Genomic DNA, 18,195 nt, shown 5'->3' with positions numbered 1-18,195 from the left:
ATAGCAAAGAAACCTTTTGCCCGTCAAGACCTGAACTCAGACAGCTGTCAGTAACGTAAACTCACTCACTTTTGTACATCACCTTGGTTACAATTGCCCTTAGTTTAGCGCCCAAAAAACGTAATACTTCCAGATCAACTGTAATGACAATACCATTGTTAAGCACAATTTCTCCCCTTTCCAACATAATCAATTACATGACCTAAACGCTGCCCGTTTCTGCATAATTAGAGAATGCAATGAGCCCTGTCGTGTCTTTTTAAAAATGGAGGGTGGGGAAGCGAAACTAATGTGTGACAGTGAGAAGGAGAAATGTTGTGTGGGAAAATTGCTTTTTTTCACTCGATCTGTCCAACTTATCACCTTATCACCTCTAAAATGTAAATAAAACACTATAAAGAGTTTATATAATGTGTGATTAACCTATTTGAAGGTTTGCGTCGAATTTGAATCGGGTTTTTAGGGCGGTGCTAAAGTGATCTTAGAAGTAAACAGCAGCTTTGAGAATGATGATCGCATGCAATGATGATGCAAAAAAATGACTAGGTATCCCCCTCTTACCCCCGTCACTGTCCATTTCTTGTTTTTAAAGGATGATAGAAGTGCAACACCTGGTGGTGAGAAATTGTAAGACAGAAATAGTTGCTTTATGCGTGCTGTACGTGTACGTTACGACATGACACGTCACGATGTAATGGAGGGTCCGTTTTTTCATCTTCTCTCCAATACTATAGAGCCATTACCATGTCGATCAACGCTTGAATAGAAACCTAGTTCACACCCCCAAGTCAACACAGTCGCTACAGTCCCATTAGTTTTCTTTGTAGCCTTGTGTGAATTTTGCGGTTGTGCACATTTGTACAGTATGGGCTGAGTTTACGTTAACTGGTCTGCTACGATCATTTCAACACTGTTAAATCAAGTCTGATCGATTTCGAGTTTAGTTTAGCTGTTAAAATAACCAGTTAACAACAACATTCAGTTATCCAAAATTAGCTGGCTAGATAGTTTGTAGTCTATCATCGCATTTGCAGACAAATGCAAGCATACTATTCCTAATGTTATGAGTAAATTGGATAGTGATAATTTAGGTTATTAATAAGCGCGTAGTGTCAGGGTTATAGGCTATATCTTACTTTGGTCCCAGCTCTCTGCAGGTCATTCACTAGGTCCCCCCCGTGTGGTTCTGGGATTTTTGCTCACCGTTCTTGTGATAATTTTGAGATCTTGCGTGGAGCCCCAGATCGAGGGAGATTATCAGTGGTCTTGTATGTCTTTCATTTCCTAATAATTGCTCCCACAGTTGATTTCTTCAAACCAAGCTGCTTACCTATTGTAGATTCAGTCTTCCCAGCCTGGTGCAGGTCTACAATTTTGTTTCTGGTGTCCTTTGACAGCTCTTTGGTCTTGGCCATCGTGGAGTTTGGAGTGTGACTGTTTGAGGTTGTGGAGAGGTGTCTTTTATACTGATAACAAGTTCAAACAGGTGCCATTAATACAGGTAATGAGTGGAGGACAGAGGAGCCTCTTAAAAAGAAGTTAAAGGTCTGTGAGATCTTGCTTGTTTGTAGGTGACCAAATACTTATTTTCCACCATAATTTGCAAATAAATTCAGTAAAAATCCTACAATGTGATTTTCTGGATTTTTTCCCCTCATTTTGTCTGTCATAGTTGAAGTGTACCTATGATGAAAATTACAGGCCTATCTCATTTTTTAAGTGGCAGAACTTGCACAATTGGTGGCTGACTAAATACTTTTTTGCCCCACTGTATATATTTAGTATTTTCTTATTTATACCTGTGTTTTGTTTTATTTGACATGTTTGATGTAGGGATGTAAGTTGTTGATCGATGATAATTTTGTATCATAAATAAATACAAAATAAAATGTCCTCAAAGATAGAAGGCAGGTGGGAGTTTGCGAGATTGGGTGGTACCATTCTAGCCAATGAGATGGCAGAAACGCACGTGAACAAATCATATCTTGTCACATGTCCTGACGACAACTAGTATAGACTTTACTGTGAAATGCTTCCTAACAATGCAGAGTTTAAAAATAATACAAAATAAAATAGTAACACAAGAGGAATAAAATACACAAGAATGGAGCTATATACAGGGAGTACCAGTACCAGATCAATGTGCAGAGGTACAAGGTTATTGAGGTAGATACAGTGAATAATTTTGCACGCCCAATTTTTCAGTTTTTGATTTGTTAAAAAAAGTTTGAAATATCCAATAAATGTCGTTCCACTTCATGATTGTGTCCCACTTGTTGTTGATTCTTCACAAAAAAATACAGTTTTATATCTATATGTTTGAAGCCTGAAATGTGGCAAAAGGTCGCAAAGTTCAAGGGGGCTGAATACTTTCGCAAGGCACTGTATGTACATGAAGGAAGGTTAACGACATGACATATAATAATAATAATGAGTAACATAACGAACAAAGTAGCAGCAGCAAGTTATGAGTGTAAAAGTGTGTGTGTGTGTGTAATGTGTATGATCTTGGAACAAGATGACGCCGAAGAACATAGCTGACGTTTTATGTTCTCCCAACTAAATGTGCTATTGTTGTTGTTTTTTTGCATTTTGTGTAACTTATTTTTTTACTTATTGTGTACATAATGTTGCTTATGACCGAAAATAACTTATGGACACCGCGGGCTGGATAAAACTTTTTCCTTTAACGAGTCCGACTGGAAGGATATCCTGCTTTCACTGGAAAAGTCCCAGATCCACTCCTTTTGTGTGAAGAAAAGATGCCGGAAAAGGGGTTCGCAGATCGGGCAACCTTCTGAGAATCAGTAGTCAAGCGAGTCAACTCCCACTGTCATCTGTTCTTCTTGCTAATGTGCAATATTTGGAAAATAAAATTGATAACCTATGATTAAGATTATCCTACCACGGGACATTAAAAACTAACATTTTATGTTTCACTGAGACGTGGCTGAACAAAGATACGATACAATATAGAGCTAGTGGGATTTTCCATGCACCGGCAGAACAGAGACGCTACCTGTGGGAAGACGAGGAGTGGGGGTGTGTCTCCGTTTGTCAATAACATCTGGTGCATGATGTCTAATATTAAATAAGTCTTGAGGTATTGCTCACCTAGGTAGAGTACCTTATGATAAGCTGTAGACCACACTATCTACCAAGAGAGTTTTCATCTGTATTATTCGTAGCTGTCTATTTACCACCACAGAACGAGCAGGGACTAAGACCGCTCTCAACCAACTCTATAAGGCCATAAGCAAAGAAGAAAATGCTCACCTCCTAGTGGCCGGGGACTTTAAAGCAGGCAAACATAAATTCGTTTTACCACATTTTACCTGCATGTCACATGTGCAAACCAGGGACAAAAAAATCATAGACCACCTTTACTCCACACACAGAGATGCATACAAAGCTCTTCCCAGCCCTCCATTTGGCAAATCTGTCCATAATTCTATCCTCCTTATTCCTGCTTACAAGCAAAAACTAAAGCAGGAAGTACCAGTGACTCACTCAATACAGAAGTGGTCAGATGAAGCGGATGCTACACTACAGGACTGTTTTGCTAGCACAGACTGGAATATGTTCCGGGATTTATCCAATGGCATTGAGGAGTACACCACCTCAGTCATTGGCTACATCAATAAGTGCATCGCTGACGTCTACACCGGATATGACGCTTGTCGAATGTGGCAGGGATTGAAAACTATTACGGACTACAAAGGGAAACCCAGGCTGCCCAGTGATGCGAGCCTACCAGACGAGCTAAATGTCTTTTATGCTTGCTTCGAGGCAAGCAACACTGAAGCATGCACAAGAGTACCAGCTGTTCTGGATGACTGTGTGATAACGCTCTCGGTGGCCGATGTGAACAAAACCTTTAAACAGGTCAACATTCACAAAGCACCTGGGCCAGACGGATTACCAGGACGTGTTCTCAAAGCATAGGCAGACCAACTGTCAAGTGTCTTCACTTTTCTTCACTGCACATTTTCCCTGACCTAATCTGTAATACCTACATGTTTCAAGCAGACCACCATAGTCCCTGTGCCCAAGGAAGTGAAGGTAACCTGCCTAAATGATTACCATCCAGTGGCACTCACGTCGGTAGCCATGAAGTGCTTTGCAAGGCTGGTCATGGCTCACATCAACAGCATCCTCCCTCACACCGTAGACCCACTCCAATTCGCATTCCTCCCCAACAGATCCACAGATGTTGCAATCTCAATCGCACTCTACACTGCGCTTTCTCACCTGGACAAAAGGAACACCTATGTGAGAATTCTGTTCATTGACTACAGCTCAGCGTTCAACACCATAGGGCCCACTAAGTTAAGGACTCTGAGACTAAACACCTCCCTCTGCAACTGGATCCTGGACTTCCTGACGGGCCACCCCCAGGTGGTAAGAGTAGGCAACAACACGTCTGCCACGCTGATCCTTAACACTGGGGCCCCTCACGGGTGTGTACTTAGTCCCCTCCTGTATTCCCTGTTCACCCATGACTGCATGGCCAAACACAACTCCTACACCATCATTAAGTTTGCTGATGACACTGCAGTGGTAGGCCTGATCACTGAAAACGATGAGACAGCCTATAGGGAGGATGCCAGAGAACTGGCAGTGTGGTGCCATGACAACAACCTCTCCCTCAATGTGAGCAAGACAAAGGAGTTGATTGTGGACTGTAGGAAATGGCGGGCCGAACAGGCCCCCCATTAACATCGACAGGGCTGAAGTGGAGCGGGTCGAGAGTTTCAAGGTCCTTGGAGTCCACATCACCAACGAACTATCATGGTTCAAACATACCAAGACAGTAGTGAAGAGGACACAACAAAATATTTTCCCCCTCAGAGGACTGAAAAGATTTGGCATGGGTCCCCAGATCCTCAAAAGGTTCTACAGCTGCACCATCGAGAGCATGGTTGCATCACCACCTGGTATGGCAACTGCTCGGCATCAAACCGTAAGGCACTACAGAGGGTAGTGTGAACGGCCCAGTACATCATTGGGACCAAGCTTCCTGCCATCCAGGACCTATCTAATAGGTGGTGTCAGAAGGCCCAAAAAATTGTCAGAGACTCCAGTCACCCAAGTTATAGACTGTTTTCTCTGCAACCACACGGCAAGCGGTACCGGAGCACCAAGTCTAGGACCAAAAGGCTCCTTAACAGCTTCTACCCCCAAGCCATAAGACTTCTGAGCAACTAAACTAATCAAATGTCCACCCAGACTATTTACATTGACCCCATCCCACCCCCTTTGTTTTTACACTGCTGCTAATCGCTGTTCATTATCTATGCATAGTCACTTTACAAATGAGCTCGACTAACCTGTGCCCCCGCCCATTGACTCGGTACTGGTACCCCCTGTATATAGCCTTGTTATTGTAATGTACATTTCTTGTGTTACTTTTTGATTGATTTAAAAAAACATTTTTGACTTTATTTAATTTAATTAATATTTTATTAACTCTATTTCTTGACTTGCATTGTTGTTTAAGGGCTTGTAAGTATACATATGTATTCGTCGCATGTGACAATTTGAAGGCCTATTGTAGGCGATTCTGGTAGGTTAATAAAAGCATGTTGTTCACAGCATAAACCAGCCTATTACCTCTGAAGTGCATTCATTTATTGGTGATGGATACTTTAACTGGATGTTTAGGCTACTGTTAAAGAGCTCACATAGGCTACTTCTCTGCCAGAGCACATGAAATAACTAGTCATACTGATGAGTTGGTAAGCGCGGTGTAAGCAATTCCCTTATGATGTCAAGTTACCTCCCTAAATATAGGCGGCGTGTCCATAAGGCCAGGGGAAGCTAAGCTTTCCCTAAAGTAAATTTGATTAAATTGCCAAAATGATATAGCCTAATTAGCCTACTCCTTTCTATACAGAAACAAATCAAATAATTAAAAATAGACTACTAAAGCATGATTTGGCCAAAGTGGATCATTAGCTTCTTACATTTTTGGTTATTGTTGTTGATTCAATCGCATTAACTACAGTTGGAAGGAAAGGCAGCGCGAGGAATTTAGGCAGCTTGTATGGCAAATACCAAATAGATGATTGTTGAACTGTGACTGTCAGTGAAAAGTTGAGGCCAGCCAAGCATATTGCTATTTTTCAAAACACAATCATGGGAAAACATAGTTTGCAAAGCAAATGGCTATTGCTGTAAAGAGAATATAATGAAAAGTCTCATCTGTCATTTAGTTATCAAAATAGTTAATTGAGCGAACAACAGTATAGCATATCTTATTGGCATAAGAAGAGAGCATCCGCCATATCCCCGGTGAGTGCGGACTGCGCATATTCACACTTGATAATTGTTGGGTCAGCGCCACTTAAAAGTTTGTTTTTGGACAATAATTTCCACCTCCTGTTAAGACGGACATATTCTATTTGTGTCTCCCCTTCTTGTAGTCCCAATATAAGGGAAGAACCGTAGGGTTTCATGTCACAATCTGTGAAGACTCAAAGCATTAACTCATGAATTATTAACAACTCAGGGAGTAAAACTATCAGGAATCAAGGTAAGTGTGAAGTAACAATGTTTATTATAACCACAGGGGCAGGCAAATGACAGGTCAAGGCAGGCAGGGGTCAATAATCCAGAGTAGGAGCGAAGGTACAGGACGGCAGGCAGGCTCAAGATCAGGGACAGGCAGAGTTCAGTAATTCAGAGGTGGAGCGAAGGTACAGGACGGTAGGCAGGCTCAAGGTCAGGGACAGGCAGAGTTCAGTAATTCAGAGGTGGAGCAAAGGTACAGGACGGTAGGCAGGCTCAAGGTCAGGGACAAGCAGAGTTTAGTAATTCAGAGGTGAAGCAAAGGTACAGGACGCAGGCAGGCTCAGGGACGGGCAGAATGGTCAGGCGGGTACAGGGTCAGGACAGGCAAAGGTCAAAAACCAGGAGGACGAGAAAAATAAAGGCTGGGAAAAGCCAGGCGCTGATAGGACGCACGCTGGTAAGCTTGACAAACAAGACAAACTGGCGCAGACAGACAGAAAACACAGGTTTAAATACCCAGAGGATAAGTGGGGAAGATGGGCGACAGATCAGGGTGTGACAGTACCCCACCCCCTCTAGGGATGCCACCCTGGATGATCAGCTTTCATGCTCAAGTCGTATTTACAAAGTTGTTGTGAAGATGGGGAGAGGTGTCTGTTATAAATACATGTTCTGAGTTTTGACACAAAGATCAACTGTACTAGTTGTTCAGGCTCTGGTCTTGTCCCGTCTTAATTACAGTCCGGTACCATGGTCAGGATCAGCAAAGAAAGACCTAGCAAAGCTGCAGCTTGCTCAAAACAAAGCATTAAGCCTTGCTCTTAACTGCACACACAGAACTAACATCAACATCACGCATGATAGTCTGTCAGGGTTGTGGAGAAATTTACTACGTCTCTTCAAGTCTTTTTAAGAAACATTTTTGTATTGAATATGCCTAACCACTCGTAGAATCAGTGCTTAATTTGAGCCCAGCACCATTCAGATTTGACTTGGTTTGTTCTGGCACCTATTTGCCCAGATCCGGTACCACTCGCGGCATGATTGATTTATTATTTCACTGTTCGCACTGTAGACCTTTTAATAAAAGCAATCAGTATTTAATCAAGTTGCCTCCCCATTTTTTTCTCAATGTGTTCCGGTACCTCAGAGTCACCCGGACTGCGTAGTCTATTTGTATACACTTCATGGAAACAGACATACCGTGTCATCATGGAATGCTCTGCCACCAGAGGTTACAGTTATGTATAGAGCCATACCCCACCAGACATGCCACTATGGGTTTCTTCAGAGTACAAGTCATCATGGAATGCTCTGCCACCAGAGGTTACTCAGTTATGTATAGAGCCAATACTCAGTTATGTATAGAGCCATGTCATCATGGACAGTTATGTATAAAATCAGATTTCATGTGTCGCTCAGTTATGTATAGAGCCAAGTCATCATGGAATGCTCTGCCACCAGAGGTTACTCAGTTATGTATAGAGCCATGTCATCATGGATTGATCTGTTACCAGAGGTTACTCAGTTATGTATAGAGCCATGTCAACATGGAATGCTCTACCACCAGAGGTTACTCAGTTATGTATAGAGCCATGTCATCATGGAATGATCTGCCACCAGAGGTTACTCAGTTATGTATAGAGCCATGTCATCATGGAATGATCTGCCACCAGAGGTTACTCAGTTATGTATAGAGCCATGTCATCATGGAATGCTCTGCCACCAGAGGTTACTTGGGCAAAAAGCAAGTTTAGCTCTAAAAAAACAGATAAAAATCATATTGTATTACAGCCTCTCTTTTTTTCTAAAGATCTAACTTAACTGTAATGTAAATAAGACTATGAATACATGAAGTGTGTAAATAGTATTTTTGTTGTCTCTTGGTGTCTTTCCTATATACACTGAACAAAAATATAAACGCAACATGTAAAATGTTGGTCCTATGTTTCTTGAGCTGAAATAAAAGATCCCTGAAATGTTCCATAAGCACAAAAAGCTAAATAATCATAACATTTAAAACTATATAAATATAAAAATAAGACTCATAAATATCAAAAAGTAAGAAAGTCAAATAGAAACTAATTTTAGTATATAAATACAATAAAATTATTATTTAATTATTACCCTATTGCTAGTTAAAAAGGTTAACTAAATAAAAATAATAATGGTAACACTATTACCCTATTGCTAACAAAAAACACAAATAAAACTAAATTGCACAAATCCTATATCACACAAATACAAACAGAACCTGATTATTACACATCGAACAAGAAACACAAACTGTCACACCCTGACCTGTCTTTGTGATTGTCTCCACCCCCCTGTGTTCTCTGTTTGTCTGTTGCCAGTTTGTCTTGTTTGTCAAGCCAACCAGCATTTTTGTGTCTCAGCTCCTGCTTTTCCCAGTCTATTTCTCACCCTCCTGGTTTTGACCCTTGCCTGTCCTGACTCTGAGCCCTTACTAAGACCATCACATTGTTCTGTCAGCTCCTCATTTTAGAGACTTTGGAAGGTTGACAGCACTCAAAAACTTCTCTCCCACATTTTCCAATGTGGAAAATCTTTCCTGAATGGCTAAGGTTGCAGCATCAACGACATTGAAAAATGTCACCTCCAGCTTCTTCAGGGCATCACTCAAAGGCTCATCGAATGATTATGAAAAATGCCGCTTTGTGGACCTCAGCCTATTCTGTTGTAGAATGGCCTCTACATTCATACCCTCGCAATTATCCTTGGCTGATGTTTGTGCAGTCATAAAGCCCATTGACCTGGAGCTGCTGAGACCTCTGTCTTTCTGAGAAGACTGACTGCAACATCCACATGCATACTGGGAGACTGCATCAGCTTGATCACATGTAGGATCTGGCTCAAGATGTCATACCACACCCCTGTACAGATGCTGAAGTGGTATAATGGCCCATCACTGTGTGGAGGCCGAGAACATGGTGTACAGTTTGGGTAAGATGCCAAAGTAACCTGTGGCATCGACAGAACTTTTGGCAGCATCAGCCACAACCAGGTTCAATGTGTGAGCCCCACATAGAGCTCTTGGATTCATTTCCAGGAGTCTGGCTTGGACACCTTTGTTTTTGCCTCATGAGGGGCCATCATCATAAGACTGATGCAGTCCTCAAAATAAAATAATTGCTCCTCTAATCTTTTGAGAATCAGGGATACCAAATGTTGGCCTGTGGACTCCATAAAATGTTCCTTTATGTGGGGCTTCTCCTTTCTAATCACAACTGGTCCAGCGTCGTCCGGGTTTGGCCTTCATTGTAAATAAGAATTTGTTAACGGACTACCCTAGTTGTCACGCCTTGGTCTTAGTATTTTGTGTTTTCATTAATTATTTGGTCAGGCCAGGGTGTGACATGGGTTTATTTTGTTGTATTTCGTATTGGGGTTTGTAGTATTTGGGATTGCTGCCGAGTGGGGGTGTTGTATAGGCTTGGCTGCCTGAGGCGGTTATCAGAGTCAGGTGATTCTCGTCTCTGATTGGGAACCGTATTTAGGTAGCCGGGGTTCACTGTATTTCGTGGGTGATTGTTCCTGTCTGTGTAGTTTCACCAGATAGGTTCACGTTCCGTTTGTATTTGTATAGTTATTTCATGTATCGCGATTGTTTCATTAAAGACATGAGTAACCACCACGCTGCATTTCGGTCCGACTCTTTCTACAAACGAAGAACGCCGTTACACTAGTTAAATAAAATAAAGTGATCAGCAGAGTGCACACGTTTTGATTAGTTTACAATTTAGTACTCTGGTGTTTGCCTGTCCCGCTAGCAAACAAAAGAGGAGAGAAGCGTGGTGTAGGTGCATTGCAGAATAACATTGTCACACGTAGTATCGGATTAAAACATGGTTTATTCAGTACACCAGTGTTAATTAAATATTTACACACCAAAGTGTAGAGATCCTACAACGTGACAGATCCACAACAGCACAAGAAGGTTGCAGGAACATACAATGACTCCGGTTGATAAATCCCCTCAAAAGAACTGGTTAACCACTATACAAGTGTCTCCCACCGTTGGGGTTACTGGAGTTGGGAAACACTAGACCACAACCTGGACACGTTTCGTTTGATTACAGTTCAAAACAAGTTGAGGTTGTGTTTACATCCTTCCCATTTGGCAGAGAATACCTCTTTTTGAAAAGACCCCCGTCAAGTGAATTAGGGCAACCATATCTTAAATGCATGTGAGGTTGTTTTTTTTAAATTAAAGATGGACAATTGCAAATCAGAGGGGTCAGAGTTCGAGCCGAGCAGCCAAATGGGCAGGCAGAATGCAACTGTCCAGGTCTTTACTTGGGGGGCCTGTAAGCAATCTTCCTGCTCTTCAGCACAGACCACCTGTGCCTCTTCATGTAATAGACCAGAGGGACCAAGATGGCGGAACCCATGAGCAGCTGGGGGAAGAAAGAGTTTGAGTGAATTGGATCACTCCAGTCTTTTAATTATTTTAAATGTTAGATACATATTAAATTAAATGCAATGAATATATGAAAGCACTACTTGTCATGTATTAAAACAGTGATCACCAACCCGTGATCTTAAAGGCATTCTTAGTCAATCACCAAACATTTCAGTAAAAAAAAAAATGATAAAGGCTTGCACTCCTATTTTTTTATTTGTCTTGCGCTGTTGGCGGTAGGTGCACTTGATTCAGAAGCCCGACGCATCAGGTAGGCAAAATGTTCCCATTTGTCTGAAGGGACAAACTCCACCTGATAAATCAAGTGTGCCTACTTCGCTGGGCAATTGGACAGCTCAAATCACTGTGCCTAAAGCTTCCACGACCCAAGAGCAAAGTTCGATACGAGCCTACATGAGATTTTATAACTAAAAACCATGAACAGAAAGAATAAAACATAGAGCTGCTGTTTATGAGTTCATGTTTAAGTTCTCAGCACTGTCATTGTTTTTATTCAAAACATAAAAATACACTTCTCCCTACTCACTCTGCAATTAATTATTTGCAGCTCGTCGTGTCCATTTGAATAAAGGAATAACATGAATTTGTGAATGAAGCAAAAATAAATGCGGTGAGACTCGAGTTTCACCATCAGGTGGAAAGTGTCCCCTCTCTGGCCAGTCTCACATGAGGAAAGGAGAGAGCGCTCTCCCTTCCTCTCAGCTGAGATGGACCATCAGATGCAAGTGTACCGTCTGTCCAGTAAAATAAAAAAACTAATCATTTATGCTCAGCCTCGCAAGTGGTATAGCAACTGATCTATTTTGTCATCAAAGCTTGAGTTTTGAAATATAATATGGTCTGAGAAGAACAATATTAGCAGGCCAAGCATAAATCATATTTAACCATCTACATTTGATAAACCCGACTGCATTTTATATTATAGTAACACCATTAAGTTACAAAATAATTACAAGGCATGCCTCAAGAGTCCCTGGGGTGGAAAAAGCAAGAGTATCTCACCAGCGCAAGTCAGGAACAAAGAAAAAGGAAGATAATGAATCTAAGCATCCAAGTTGTTTGGATTCAGAATCGGAATTGTTGACCAAAAGGATACTTTAAAAGTCAACTTCCAATGAGATAGACTTAGATGATGTAAAGACAACAGAACCTCTACTACCCAGAGGTATGACAAAAGGCGGTTGGTGAGATAATGCAGCATTCCTAATGCAGCAAAGGAAATTCTGGTATACAGTGTAAAGCAGTTGTGTCAAACTCATTCCCTGTAGGGCGTAGTGTCGGCAGATTTGTGATATTTCCTTTCAATGAAGACCTCTACAACCAAGTGAGGGGAATGATTGACTAATTAGTGACCTTAATTCATCAATGAAGTACAAGGGAGGAATGAAAATCCAAAGATCTTCGGCCCATATGCTGTGATAATGTAATGTAATAGACCTACTGCACAAACCTCATTCGTAGAGAACTGTTTTTATTAGGTTAATGTTGCATAGGCTTACATTTATCATGTTTTAAACAAAGAAATCTAAGCGGTAGATCTCCGCTTGCTTCTAGTGACCAATATATATATATTTTTTAATGAAATAAAGGAAGCACTACTGAGGCAAATCTCCTCTTTGGATTGCTTGACAGCAAGCAATAACCCACATAGATCTACCACTTCTCAAGAGTGCTAAGTGATTGTCATAAACAGTTGAAAGAGGTGTATTTACTAAAACCAAACGGAAGTAAATGGACCGAAATAAAGAGGGACAACCTGAATTTGAAAATAAACTTGTTTTCATCGGAAACGTTCTGCTACGGATTGCACTAATGAATACACCCCAGGTTGAGAATACATTTCTGATGCTAGTTCTATTACGCCAGAGGGCGGCGCCCCCTCCCAGCTTACCTTCAGGCCCATGCGTTTGCGCTGGTCATGCTCAGGCTCGGCTGCCCACCGGAGGAAGGTGCACACATCCTTGGCCACCTGGCTCATGGTGGCTGGGGTTCCTGTCACATAATGGAAGGCTTTACTTGCAATGATTGTAATATGTGGTTGTCTTATCTACCTTAGTTGAATGCACTGACTAAGTTGCTCTTGTTGAGAGTGTCTGGTAAATGACCAAAACAGAAAATGCCACTTTCACTATATCAAATCATAAGTATGACTCTATACAGACACCAGAATCTAGACATTCAGCCTGTCAGGTCAACGGTTAAAACAGAGTCCTAGGAGCACAAAGTATAAAAATTACTTTATGAATAGATTTATACATTATTTCAAGTTAGTGATCCCAAGGGGGAATTCTACTGACCGTCCTCAAATTCCAGGATCTCATTGTAGATAGGAGGAGCCATGCCAATGGCCTGGCCTGGAAAGTAGGGGTTGTAGTAGAGGCCCTCTCTCACCTCCACTCCAGCAGGGGGCTCACAGTAACCCGTCAGCAGGGAGAATACATAGTCTTCACCTCCATGTCTAGAGCAATGGAGAGAAACAACTTAGGACAAGGCAATCTAAGGTACGATATCATTGTATGATTAATAGGAGGAGTGTCTTGCTGTGGATTTACAAAAGTATATTATCCTGCTCCATAGACAGTAAAAACATATTTTGGGTAAGAAAAGGTGACAATATATTGTACCTTAAATCCAACGTTTAGTTTACTGTCGATATGACCCATCACCAGATACTCTGACGTTAGCAACAAAGTACCTGGCATTGACGATGTAGCTGAGATCTGGTGGCAAGGCTCCGCCGTTGGCCACACGGGCAGCCTCTGGGTTGGAGTATGGCTTGGGGAAGTAGTCGGAGAGCTTTCCTGGACGGGTAAACATCTCTCCCGACTCGTCAGGGCCATCCACCACCTCAATCTGAGCGGAGAACACAGACGGCGGTCAGTGACTTGAAGGACCAAGATGTCCCTAGAAACTGATCGGTTTGCATTTCCATAATGGTCAATGTTAGGACAGGGAAAACTGATCCTGGAACTGTGCTCAGGTGCAAGTTCTAGCCAGAGCAACTGATGAACACTCATCTATAAGGTCATGACCTAGTTTAATCTAATGGCCAAGGACATAGCCTTACCTCCTCAGCCAGAACCTTAACTTCAGCCTCTGTGTGCGACACTCCAACCAAGTTACGGAAGGCCAGGTACTCCATGCTATGACACGCTGAACACACTTGCTTGTACACCTGATATCCACGACGGATGCTGCAATATAACGAAACAGTTACAATCCATTTCAGCCAGTCCTCCTTGTGAGGCAAATATGATCTAGTATGTAATAACAAGATTCTGTAACACTACTTGACACCCAGTCATAACATGTTATGACACGGTCATTACCATGTGATAACAGTTGACGAACTTGTCATAACCCATTATAATATGGTCATAACACTGTCAACACATTTCTACCAGTTGTGACATATTGCGTTATTTTATGGCGGGTTATGAGACAAACATAGGAGTGTCAAAACCCACAACTTCCAACACAAGGTAAAACATTCCATTACACCATAGCCTAACAGTGTGTGTATATATAAACAAACTTTTTTTTTTTAATTGATCATATTAAATCATCGTAATTGAGCACACATCGATGTCAGACATGACCAACACAATGCTCTGTTGCTGATGGATGAATACAGGAGCAGATTTCAGGAGCAGGACAAGACACCCTCTTTGTGATTGATATCTGGGCATGTACGTGATAGGCCTATCTGGCTTATATGATTATGATGACCATAATGCTTTTTAACAGTGTCAGTTTATTTTCCATAAGTTAGTTAAAATATTATGAAAAAAACATGAGAATTCATTATAACAAAGGATTTAAGGAACGAACTTTCAAACGAAAGGAATCTTCTTGGCAGAAAAAAAAAAACTGTGTTTTGACTCTGTAGTAGGTGTCATAACCAGCCATAAAATAAAGCAATGTCACAACAAGTGTAAATATATGGTTCATGACAGTGTTATGGTCATATTATGAAAGGTTATGACAACTTACACCAGCTGTTATGACATAGTTATGACAGTCATAACATGTTGACACTGGGTGTCAAGTATTACTGAAGAATTCCTAAGAAAAATTATATTTCCCCAAAATGAACAGAAACAAAGTATCAAATTAAATGTTTCATTGCAAGCACCGGAAAAAGCCTACGTGATAACATTACTGTACAATGTTACATGCAATTACACAATTGTGTGTCCTTCTTGGTTAGGAGTTAGCTTGTACCTGCCGTGGTCAAGGGCTGACAACATGCCGCTGTGGGTCCAGGGGTAGTTGGGGGGGTGGAGCTCAAGGTCTGAGGCCTTAACAGACTGCTGTAGCATCAGAGCAACCCCAGCCCCACTGGTTGTCAACACACCAAACATTGTCAGGGCCACCTTCTTTGACCTGGGTAAACTGGCAAACGACATGTTGACCTGTCGAGGAAGAGAGTTGACATAAGATGACGAATGTTGCTCGCTACCGACACCCCCGGGGTTGCATAATTTGTCATCCAAAGCATCCATGTGAGGTGTTCTTCACAATAACTTTTGATGTGACCAAAATTACTTTAATATTGGGGTCAATCTTTGTTGGTTCATGATATCACTGAATAGGCATCTAATGTCAAGTCAAAGGCATACAGCCGAGTGGTTATGAAACTGCCCTTATACCCTGGGTCTCACAGACACCAAAGGAGTGAGACTTCTAGCATCACAAGTAGCAACATATACGCACAACTAGCTAGATAGCAGTGATTAATTTACAGATGCATGAAGTCAGAGCGATATCATATACTGGCTGGCAATAAATACCCTGCATATGGCCAACGTTAATGATAACCACACATTAACAAGTGTTGTCATGTAGTTAGGAAGACGTTTCCCAGTTTAGAGCCTCACCTATAGATAGTAGTGTATGTAGCCAGTCTCAAATCAGTCGTTTTTATAAATAAAATCTAGCTAGCTATGTCAATTCAAACTACACATCTGGCTCTGTAAACTAACGTTAGCCTGATACAATCACATTGCTGGATAGCTGGCTAACGTTACCTGGGTTTTGCTTTCCAGCTAGCTCCATAATGAGCTAACGTTACTTTTGTAATCAACCCGATTATGAAACGGCAAGAAAAGCAGACATTAGCTAACTAGACTGTTAAGGGAACCTGACATGGTATTACCCCCCCCATCAACTGGCGACGATCTATGTTCGAATGCTAACAAACACCCCAATACGATGTTCAATCTGCCATCGCTTCAAAATAGCAAGGATAACATACTGGGTAGTGCCTTAAGATGGAGCAAGCTAGCTCACATTAACGTTAGCATTGCACGAGTGACCTTGCCTGTTAGCTACAGTACTAGCTAGCTAACGTTACCCGGCTAGCGGTCAGAGTGGCTTTGAAAGTGTTATCTTTCCTACAAAAAAAGCAGGCAGAAGCGAGCATAATCCCAATACAGCATTGAGAGGATAAACATATCATACCCGAGGGGCCTTGATCGTTTTTGGCGTGCATAGTAGGGCTCTTCCAGTCCCCGACAACACGACCAGTCGTAGCGCCGCCATCTTCCTGCCTTTTCCTGCCTCGAAAGACAGCGTAACGCCAATTTATGTGAAGCCAGCCACAATTACGTCAGACATTGCGTTGCGCGTTATTCTGCCTGAGCCTGATTCTGGGATGTCACTAGTTACACACCGGCATAAACCCCGCCTATTTCTACAATTTATCTTATTGACATGGGATTTTAAACCTAACCTTAAATTAAGACCAAAAAGTACATTTATGTGTTTTTACGATATAGCCAATTTTGACTTGATGGCTATGGTAACTAGTGGAAACGCTGATTCCGTTGATGCCGCGTTCAAGACCATTACGAACTCTGAAATCTCCGACCTCAGCGCTGTCACGACAACTGGGAATTGGAAAAAACAAGCACCAAATGGGAGAAATATTTTGAATGGTCATCCAACTCGGAATTCCAAGTTGGAAACTCAAGAGTGCAAATTATACAATGACGTATCTTTTTCTTCTCTATTTTTCCACGGACCTACTATGCAGGCTTACATTTGTTTATGGGCATAATAGTACATGTGCATGTTGGTCCACTCCAAAATAATTTAACTCGTGCCATTTGATGAATGGAAATAAATAAACATCTGCTATAAAACAGGAATGCAGTGTAATGACATTCCCTGCTGACAAAAGTACATTTTTTTGTAGAAAGAAAAGCTGGGACACCTGAAAAGGGACTGAGATACGGGACCAGAGACAGAACAGGGAGCGAGACACCCCACTCGCTGTTTTTTCACCCATTTTTATAAATCATGAATAATGATGATTGATAAAGTTACAGAGGCATAATTATCACCCCCCCAAAAAAAAAAATATATATTGTAATGGTGAGAGGTTAGCATGTCTTGGGGGTAGCCTATGATATTTGTTCGTCTGTAACTTTGTCACTCATCATTATTCACAATTCAGTCATGTGTCACAACTATCATGATATGACCCAGATACAGACACGGGCAGCGGATAGTATAGCTCTTGGATAATTTATTATAAATACGGGTCAAGCAAAGGGCAGGTTGAGGGACAGGCAGAGGATTGTGATCCGGTCAGAGTCAGGCAGGTACAGGACGGCAGGCAGGCTCGGGGTCAGGGCAGACAGAATGGTCTGAACCAGGAAAAACAGAACTTGAGCAACAGGAAGACGGGAATGCACGCTGGTAAGACCTGACAAGACAACATGACCTGGCAACAGACTAACAGAGAACACAGGCATAAATACACATGGGAAAATGGGGCAGAGAGGCGACACCTGGAGGGGGGTGGAGACAAGCACAAAGACAGGTGAAACAGATTTGGGTGTGACATCATGATTATCCGTAATCATGGCTGCATCCACATTTATGTAGAATTCTTTAGAAACATATTCTATTCTTATTTACAATAAAAGTGACTCCAAAATTCCCTTATGATAAATGTCCATGGGATTCCGTATCGAAGTCATGGGATGTCAATGTTAGTTCATGGGACACTCATGAGTCACCATCAGAATACCATGTAAACTCATGGGGCCACCATGGCAGACCCATGAGATGCTATGGGGTACCTATAGGAGATCATGGGATACACATGGGACTCACAGGAACAGTCATATAGCACCCATGGGACCCCATGAGCTTTATATGTACAGTACCAGTCAAAAGTGAAGTAGCCTTATTCAACCTATTTAGCCCATCAGCAGGACGGTTGCAGT

The 18,195-nt window shown here is 41.8% G+C and overlaps 1 protein-coding gene across 1 annotated transcript; it reads right to left on the bottom strand.

The window, feature by feature from the left end:
* Positions 1–10,367: 10,367 nt before the first annotated feature.
* LOC124008567 (cytochrome c1, heme protein, mitochondrial-like) lies at positions 10,368–16,577 on the bottom strand. Its single transcript, XM_046319941.1, has 7 exons — positions 16,421–16,577; positions 15,182–15,372; positions 14,025–14,151; positions 13,653–13,810; positions 13,255–13,415; positions 12,849–12,949; positions 10,368–10,931 (listed from the first exon to the last, which is right to left on the bottom strand). Exons 1-7 carry the CDS (start codon positions 16,499–16,501, stop codon positions 10,827–10,829), a joined length of 924 nt encoding a protein of 307 aa, XP_046175897.1. The 5' UTR covers positions 16,502–16,577; the 3' UTR covers positions 10,368–10,826.
* Between the last annotated feature and the right edge of the window lie 1,618 nt (positions 16,578–18,195).

This window comes from Oncorhynchus gorbuscha, linkage group LG21 (genome assembly GCF_021184085.1).
Source record: "Oncorhynchus gorbuscha isolate QuinsamMale2020 ecotype Even-year linkage group LG21, OgorEven_v1.0, whole genome shotgun sequence".
Classification (NCBI taxonomy): Eukaryota; Metazoa; Chordata; class Actinopteri; order Salmoniformes; family Salmonidae; genus Oncorhynchus; species Oncorhynchus gorbuscha.
The sequence above is the reverse complement of the archived record's forward strand: the minus strand, read 5'-3'. Positions and strand labels throughout refer to the sequence as shown.

Excerpts from the sequence above, each read along its gene's own strand:
- LOC124008567 (XM_046319941.1), bottom strand. The coding sequence starts at position 16,501 with ATGGCGGCGCTACGACTGGTCGTGTTGTCGGGGACTGGAAGAGCCCTA. Across the intron at positions 15,373-16,420 it reads AAACGATCAAGGCCCCTCGG|GTCAACATGTCGTTTGCCAG; the intron begins GTATGATATGTT and ends CTTCCTCGACAG. Across the intron at positions 13,416-13,652 it reads AGCTACATCGTCAATGCCAG|ACATGGAGGTGAAGACTATG; the intron begins GTACTTTGTTGC and ends CCATTGCTCTAG.